Source organism: Heteronotia binoei, chromosome 1 (genome assembly GCF_032191835.1).
Source record: "Heteronotia binoei isolate CCM8104 ecotype False Entrance Well chromosome 1, APGP_CSIRO_Hbin_v1, whole genome shotgun sequence".
NCBI lineage: Eukaryota > Metazoa > Chordata > Lepidosauria > Squamata > Gekkonidae > Heteronotia > Heteronotia binoei.
Window position 1 is genome coordinate 157,462,870 of NC_083223.1, and position 8,964 is coordinate 157,471,833.

The 8,964-nt window shown below is 44.7% G+C and overlaps 1 protein-coding gene across 1 annotated transcript; it reads right to left on the bottom strand.

Moving 5' to 3' along the window:
• Nucleotides 1–2,103: 2,103 nt before the first annotated feature.
• IRF2BP2 (interferon regulatory factor 2 binding protein 2) lies at nucleotides 2,104–8,015 on the bottom strand. Its single transcript, XM_060243060.1, has 2 exons — nucleotides 6,498–8,015; nucleotides 2,104–5,687 (listed from the first exon to the last, which is right to left on the bottom strand). Exons 1-2 carry the CDS (start codon nucleotides 7,525–7,527, stop codon nucleotides 4,978–4,980), a joined length of 1,740 nt encoding a protein of 579 aa, XP_060099043.1. The 5' UTR covers nucleotides 7,528–8,015; the 3' UTR covers nucleotides 2,104–4,977.
• Between the last annotated feature and the right edge of the window lie 949 nt (nucleotides 8,016–8,964).

Consider the following 8,964-nt stretch of genomic DNA (forward strand, 5'->3'; position numbering starts at 1 on the left):
CTAATTATTACAGCTTAGCCAAAGGCACTGGATGAGTTAATAATCCAAGCACCCCATCTCCATAGTCTTAAAATGATGAAACAGGCAACTGTATACTCCATTCATCTGTAAACACAGCATGACCTTAGTTTATGACAGAGGAAAGGCGTGTCCTCTTCATCAGCACTTACTGAACAAAGGCAAGCAAATGAGGGTGACTCAGGATTTTGTGTGGCCCAGATGTGACATTTTCTGAATGATTCCAAGTCTACACCCAAGAATCAGGAAGAGAAACCTATTATTCTCTACCAACTAAATAAAACTATGTTACAGCCTTCCATTTCATTGGTAATCTGATGTACTAACAATATAAAAGATGGTTTGAAAAAACCTGCCTACTAATGTAAGGGTAGATTTGTACTGTTGACATATACACAGCTGCCAGAATTGAATTGTGTTTGTTCCTGATTAAAATGTATTGCCAAAAGCAAGGAAACAAAACAATATAAAAATTTTAAAGATTTACAACTAGGTTTACTTTACAGTTTCAAATAAGGCAAGTCGTACTGCTTCTGTGCAACTTAAAACTACTTATTGGAACCCACATTTTCTGATGTGTTAAAAAAAACAAACCAAGACTGCAAATCTACAATGTGAAAAAATGGCAATATATTATTTGCTTTGAGTAATCTGAGGATGTGTATGTACACACCCACCCCTTATTTCAGTGCAATTTTTTTTCCAAATCTGTCCATGAATGCAATCCCAACCATTCTGACATGGAAGCAGGAATCACTGAAATGAATGAAAGTTTTGGCCAAGTATGTGAAATTTGTTTCTTGCTCTCACAGTTATAAAAAGTGTGCTTGAAAAATAAGTAGGTACAAATGTATTTAAATATCAAAAAAACTGCTTGTATTGCTGAAGTGCAATTTGTCCATCAGCTGCAGAAATAGTCATGTCACATAAAACTGGAACTTGTCCACTCAAACCAAACCACAAGCCAAGTATGTGGGAGTATTTGGATTTATGCCAATTTAGTTCCACTGAAGTAACTGGTTTAAAACATTCTAGCTTAACTGTGTCATGTATCAAACTATGTTAGTGTGTAAAAGTGCAGTTAGTTACACATCTTCCAGTACCTCAATAATGCTACTTTGAACACTGAGCAACCTGAATAGCCATGTAACAAGCATTCCAAGACTACTGTTTGGTATTCCAGGCTCACAAACAGTTCCCACTGAAATTCTGAAGGTGTATTTTAAAAACAGCAGTGCTTTTAAAACAATTACTTTTAAAACAATCATAATCACATCCTTTCCCAAAACTGTGTGTAAAATTTAAAACTACAGCTTCTTTATATTCAATTGGGAACATGCATCTTGGGATTTGTACAAGGCAACCCATCTTCATTTTTCCCTATGCACCACTTTGCAGTAATGAGAAAGGCAATAACAAAAACACTAGTACTCCAGTCCTAAACATTCTTACTTGGAACGCTAACTTTCTTCCACTTGCACATGCTTAGAATAGCTGTTTGCCACTAGCCTTCTTATGATTCACATAGATTGCCATATACAAGGAGAAATGCTTTTTGCAAATCTGCAGCAGACACAGTGAAAACACATCCTTTCAATGACTCAGGTCAGTAGAACACTGTTCCTGATCTTCCTGGTAGTAAGATGAGACGGGTTTGGCCCCAGAACAGAGAAAATATTCCTAGGTCCTGTTGCCATAAAAAGCCATTGGGAGAACCCTCCCAAATAAACCTTTGCATAAGTAAGATTTTATTGGGTATGTAGTGCAAATCTTCATGAGGCACAATGGAATTGTAGTTTGCAGGACCTTTCTACTTCACTTTCTCACTCCCTTGGAATTCAGAGAGCAACAGAAACCAACAGCAAGAACTCATGAGAATGTCTGCTTTGAGGAAAAGTATTCTTTAAACTTACAGTTTGTTCTGTTTTCCCCCGAACTTCTCTTTCCAGGTCCAACAAAAGAGGACATTTTTTAAAATTAAAAAATCCAGTTGCTTTGGCTACAGTCCAGATATCTTAGCCACTGCAGTATTTTTTTTAAATTTAATAAAAAGGGAAACAAAAAGAGTACACTCACAGAAAAGTGTTTAAAGCTCCTACGTTCACTTTATTTAATGCAAAAGATAAAAAATAATTGGTAAAAATAGTAATGTGTTAGTTTAGCAACTATAAACAACAAAAGCATAGTGCAGGTGATATTTCAATAAAGGTAACTTAAAAGTGTAATGAAAGTGAGATTGAGAATCTCTCACCTCATTAAAACATTTTGCTTTATTGCTATACAAATTATCACCATTAAAAACTTCCAAAAAGATAAGGGTGCAAGTCTGACTCCATTGAAATAAATGGTTCTCACTGGTTGCAATGGAATCGGAGTTTCCACTGTTATCAGAGATTAATGGTAGTACTGTTGCAGCTAAAGCACTTTAAAAAAAAACTTTGTAGCCAAGGAAATGTTTAGTAAATATATAATGATCCACTGAGATGATGTCATAAACTCATTAAGGAACAAATGACATTAGGTCCAAGTTTGGAGAAATGAAAAAATGAGTTTGTGACAATTGTGAAATATGAAGTTATATGTTTGAGCCAATTACTTTAACACATTTGAAAGGAGTTGTCTAATCTAGTGGAAAACATTACAGTTTGTTTCAGCTGTCACCATGTGGTATGAGAAGACCTAAACTTTCCCACTGTTTAAACTACTTTAAAAAATAGTGAGGGATATTGCTGGGGCTACAATATATGAATATCCTCATTCAAGAAAAAGTGTAAATAAAAGGGCTTCTGTTGGGGATCTAAATTAAATGCCTCTCAATATACCTTGACATTCCTGAATAACAGTAGCCAGGGAAAAAAAGTTATCCTCCCACCTCAACTCAGAAGCTCAAATCTGAACTTCGTGCCAAGACATCACAATGAACTTTCTGTAATATTTTACTAGGAATATTTTCTTACTTAAAACGCAAATTCTCCATTGTACAAATTGGTATCATACATGAGGTATCATGTCAAGAAAGATTTTTATGAACTTCTTACCATCTATCGATTCAAATTCCAATTTTAATAAAGTGCCTAAATACACATTTCCACATACTATAGTGGTTCAAAAGAATCCTTTACAGTTGTATATATGTGCGGTTTTTCCCCTCAAACTGTCTAAATGTGTTTACATAAGACACCAGTCTGGACTATATGTATTTCTATCATTTTAAAGAGTAATGGATTTATCATGCAAATCTTGTTATTTAATATTACACTGACTTGTAATATGAAACACAATGCTAGTGGGTGTGCTTATTAAAACACTTCATAAAGAAAAGTTACTGTGCATGTGCAGTTTGGATTTTCAAATGTCATGACCATTAAAAAAAATCTACCAAAATCTATTCTGCATTAAAAAGCAGCCTGAACATTATTACATAAGAACAGTCTGACCAAACAGCATCCAAAACTGTTAAACTTAGTCGTACAGATTCTTTCAACATCAATACGTATAGTGTTATTTGCCACAGAGATGGGGGGGACCTTATAACCATCTTTCTGCTTCAAACAGTTGCTTGCGACCATATTATAAACACTCAGCTACAAGGGATTGCACAGCAGTGTTGCTAACACAACTGCAAACAGCACAAAAACACTACAGGAAGGCTTAACTATTTCTAGTAACTGATGATTTATTGGTTTAAAAAGTCTGCTGCCTGATGCAAAAAAAAGTGTGATCAAAATAGTAATTTTACAAAAGAATTCTTGAAAATAGTCTAAAAAGGCAAGGCATGCCCATGTGAAACTGCAGTTGACGTAAGTTCCAAGTCATTTTATTTAAATGAGAATTAAATGTTTCCCCAACAATCAAGTTAAGAAACTTCAGGTAAAAATTTCCCATTCTTCTTTATGCTGTCAACATAAGGAAGCCAGACAAAAACCTCAAGACGCTGGGATCTGCCGCTACCTGGCAATATGATGTCAGCCATAAAAACAATAGTCCCTAGTAAGTAAGTTCAAAGTCCACCTGCACCATATTAAAAACACTACCTCAGCGTTTTCCACACAAACAGGAAGAAAATGGCAATATCGAATGCTGCTGAAAAGGTACAGATTTATTTAAAAGATGGCAGTGCTATTCTGCCTGCATCGATCTATGGTTAAATCAATAATTAAATTTATCTCAAAAATCCTACACGAACATTATGTCATCCGTGAATAAATGCTGTTTTGCATCTTACAATCAACCACTTGAACAGTGGTCAACTCTGCCTTTTAAGAGAAAAAAAACCCCAAACTCTCTCAAAATCCCTAATGCAACAGCTCCTCACTTCCCATACAGCTCTGAAGGAAACTTCCTTCTAGCAACAAGCCACTCTAAGAATCTGACCATTTTTACAGCTGCAACAAGGGAACACTGCTTCCACAAGAGCTAAGTGGCATTCTGGAGTTAATTCTACCAACAACTTTAACCCCATGTTTATATCTAAAACCTGCATGCCTCCAGCTTGGTGGGAGTTAAAGACAAAAAATAAGGAAATCACAGACAGTAAGGCAATCATTACAATGTCAGAAGATGTATTTGGCATTTTTTTTTAAAAAAGGAGGGGAACAAGTGCATACAAATACAGCTAGAAGCATTTCTTGTTTCCTAAGTGCTCTGTAGAAAAAGCAGCCCAAGTCACAGCCTACACTGAACAGTAACTGTCACCAAGGAAGCACAACAAAGAGTTGCTATAACAAAAAAAGGAAATGCTTTCATAAGTACATACCTTTTGTCTTCAAAAATAGAAACACAATGTATTCAAAAAAAGAAATCAAAATTATACAGCCATGTTTTATGAAGTCTACATTTCCCTTGTCTTGGAGATATATATATATATTTATATATATAGATATTTATAGATATTTATAGATATATACAATTCAAGCAGTTTTAGTTAAGGAGGGATGTTGCTCTGAAAAACTGGGAAAGTCACGAGTCTCTCTCTTTTTTCACTTTCACATCACCTGCAAGAATGGTTGCAATCTCACCCTGCATGAAGGCCCAAGGGACATTGGAACCCACCAGAGGGCACTTCTCACCACTGGGACAATACACCTCCCCACTAGCGCCTTGCTGTTTGATGCTTTGTCTGGAACAAGGGAAGCAAAACTTGTGGGATGGGACGGAAGGGCACTGCACAAAGTGGGTGTCTTCCAAGCGCTCATGACACAGAGTGCAGCACAGAGGGACGCTGGCTGCCAGAGAAGAGTCTGGGAGGCTGGCAGGGTGCGCTGGCTCCATCCCTCCAGTGTTTGCTCCTTGACTTGACACCTCCCTGCTAGGGCCCAGCCTTCTTTGGTTCACTGATGGAGAGGGTGGGCTACTGCTATTCCTCCTCGTGGTAGAGTGAACCTGGTTGGCATCTTTGGAGGCATGGTTGCCCCCAGCATTGTCTGCAACTAAAATGAGTGCAGCCATAGGGGACTGGCCATTCTGGACTGCCTCAGGTGGTGTGGTCCGGTTAGAATGAGGTGAAGCAGTTGGCGGTGGTGGATTCATGAAAGATGCAGCTGCCATTGTTATTTTCATTCCTTCTGATGAGGTTGGTAACCAGGGTTGTGCCTCTCCATTGATTTTAGGAGGTCCAACTTCCCCTTCTGGCTCTGGAGAAGGCTTTCTCTTCCTTGCTGCCCGTGCCCCTATAAACACAGGGTTGGAGAGGAGAAAGATGTTGCAGAAATACAGCTACACCAATGTGAATGCAGAAGGCAAAGTCCAGGGAGCCACAGTCCAGTCATGCTAAGTACTTGGAGATAAGCTGATTTTCAGAAACTGGCTTAAAACCAAGTTACTTTGGCTTACCTTGGGTAGTGGGCCAGCAACTGAAAAGCAGGTGAACATTCCGTGCCACTGCTTACGCTACAGTACATGCTGCATTCAAATGCGCCTACACTGTACCACACTCCCACACTGGCCTTGAGCCAAACAGCCACTGCATCCTTGTAATCCTCCACTCATTCAGAACACAGCCAAGCAAAAAGCAAGGCACAAGCAACATGTTGTGCCCGCTTGCACCCAGACCCGCCTTGGCTTGCTTGTAAATGAGGACAGCCTCTTTGCCTGCTTGTACTTTTGCACCGTTTGGAGAGTCAGAGCTGCACAGAGTATAAGGACCATATGGCCTGCAGCTCCCCCATTCAGCAAAATGTCTGCTGTTGCTGCTAACTGCCTTGCACGTCTCAGCTCAGCTTGCAAAAGAATGTGGCTAGGGGAGGGGAAACCCTCACTGTCAGTGTCTATCCGCGAGAGCCCTGACTCATCCCTCTTACGCTGTTTCAGCACACCAAACACTCCACTCGCCGCTGCTTCAGCAACGGCGCCGCTCGCAGGCACCAGGAAGTGGGCTCGAAATGGCGACCCCCCGCTTATTTTTTCCGGGGGGGGGGCGTTTTCCTCCACAATCCCCACCCCGAGCCCGGCCCCAGCAACCAGCTCCCCATCCTCCTCACCTGATTTAGCCATGGCTCCGTTGCTTTCATAGCCCAGCAGTCTCCCGCCCGCCATGCCGGGCTCCTTCTTGAACTTGTTCTCGTAGGGCACAGCGTGGCTACCGTGCTGCATGGCCAGCAGAGTGTCGCGCACCGTCTTGGGCTTGCTCACCCAGTCCTGGTCCAAGCCAGCCGCCACTGCTCCACCACGGCTCTTGCTCTCCACGCCCAGCTGGTCCAGGTTGTCGGACGAGCCCCGTGCCTGCTGTTGTCCCTTGTCTTTGCCCTCTAGGTCGCTTGTTCCGCCGCCGCTGCCCCCGCCGCTAGAGGACGAGGAAGAGACCGAGCCGGGCCGCTTGTGTCCTCCAACTTCCCCAGGCTGCTGCTGGCTCTGCTGCGCCTGTGAGACTGACACCTGCAGCGGGGTCGGAGCTCCGGAGATGGCTGCCAAGGAGGCTGCTGCAGCCGCTGCCGCCCGGCTGTTGATGCTGATGGCGGCGGGCAAAGAAGCTCCATTCATGAGAGGCACTAGGGTGGGGGGCACGGTGTGAGTCCGCCGCGGGTTAGGGCTCTGCCGGTTGAGCTCAGGTGGCTCCTCGGGCTTGGAAAAGCCGTTGGGAACCAGGATGCCATTGACCTGCCTGCTGCCTCCTCCGTACTCGGCTCCCAGGCGCGGCGGCGGCCGCTCAGAGGGGGCTGCAGCAGCCAGCGAATAGCGCTCGTGAGGCTGCTGGGGGGCGCGGGACGCCACCTCGGCTGCAGCTGCCGCAGCCGAGTGCATCTCCTTGGCGCTGAGCTGAGGGGGCTGCTGCTTGGCATGGGGCGGCGGAGGTGGCGGGGCCCGGCCCTCCTGGAAGCTGTGCGCTCTCTTGAGCTGTCGAGCCGTGTCGATGACGAACTCCACCCGGTCGGCCCCTTCGTAGTTGACGCAGCCCCTGCAGACAGGCTCCGTGAAATCCCAGATCATGGCCCATGGCATGCGGGGCAAGTCGCACAAGTAGCACGATTGCCTGCGGGAGGCAGCAGCCACGGCCACCGCGGCAGATGACATGGCCCAGTCCAGGGGCAGTGAGCGCCCCGCGCCTCGTCCTCTGCCTCCGCCTCCTCTTCCCACTGCTGCTCTTCTCGCCACCGGAGAGGCTGTGTGTTCTGCAGCTGCCCGCAGGCTTTGGCACTGTTTGCCACCTCCTTTCCCAAACAATCGAGGCGAAGGGGGGGGGGGGGAGAGCAGCTTCGCCTTCGGCCAGTCTCTCCTAATTCCCCTAGCTGCAGGCACTCACAGGGACGTGGCGAGACGCATCGCCCAAGCACCGCAGCCTCCGACCCCCACTACAGTGCGCCGTTCCTGCTGCCCGCACCTCGCTGCTCGCTACTACAGCGCTGCCCGCCGGCTGCCAGCCGCCCAGACACTCGCACTGGGGCGGGGACTCCAGAAGCCGTCGCCGCCGCTGTTGCGCTCTGCTCCACTGACTCGATTCTTCGACAGTGCCCAGGAGCGCCTGCGTGCTAGGCTCTCCCCCTTCCTCCCCCCTCCTCCCCTCTTTCCTCCTCCTGCTGCTCATTGAACTTCTGCCAAGACAACAAGAGCTGCAAGAATAACCAGCTCTCTCCTAGTCAGCACACAGAGGGGGGGAGGGAGGAGAGAGGAGGAGGAGGGAGAGGGAGCGGCAGGGCTCTCGCCCGTGAATGGATGCAAAATATGGGGATCTGGGAGCCTTCCCCATCGCCTTCTTTCCTCTCTGTAATGGTTCTTGGATAGAAATGCGGCGCGCGGGAGGTGTGCGTGTTTGTTTTTCATGTGGATGTCTTCAGTTTTAAAATCTAGCTTATCATTTGAATCCCTTGCTCCAGTTTTTGAAGCATCGGTATTGACTCCCCCACTGTGTTTGACCTTTGGCAAATGGCTCCGGGACTGGTTCTTTAGAACTGAAAACTCCCGGCGGAACTGAAGCTTCTGGTCTCTGTAGTGAGTGCCCCCCCCCGGGGGGCGCAAGCCTCACAAAAAATATTAATTATAGTGCGTTCGCTACAGGAAGGGACACTGGTATGATTAAGATATGAGTGAATCTTTAGGAGTCATTCTTTTTCCCAGTGTGCAGATTTACTTTAAAGTAAATCGCAGTACCATTGTTTTTAATAGGAACTGCTTCCAAGAAAAAAAAAATGGCTGGGGAAGGCAATGGCAAACGAAAACACAGATACGAGCAAAACCAGTGGCTGCCATTTTAAGTATAGCTAATCTGGGAATTTAGCGGAATTTACTTCTGAGTAGACCTACTAGGCATACACAAACTGGCAATTTAGAGCTGCGATCCCAAGCACGCTGAGTAAGAACTGAAATCAGTATAATTTACCTGGCAAATAAATGCAACTAAAGCTAGGGTCGCTTGCTCGGGTTGTGGCGCAACTTCTCCTTGCTACCTTAAACAGAAGGTGCATGAGTGTATATTTTAAAAATCTAAAAAATAATTTTATTCAGAAACTGTAA

Bases quoted from the DNA above. Each gene is read 5' to 3' on its own strand.
- IRF2BP2 (XM_060243060.1), bottom strand. From the start codon at position 7,527: ATGTCATCTGCCGCGGTGGCCGTGGCTGCTGCCTCCCGCAGGCAATCG. The intron at 5,688-6,497 runs GTGAGGAGGATG...CTGTGTTTATAG, and splicing joins CGGAGCCATGGCTAAATCAG to GGGCACGGGCAGCAAGGAAG.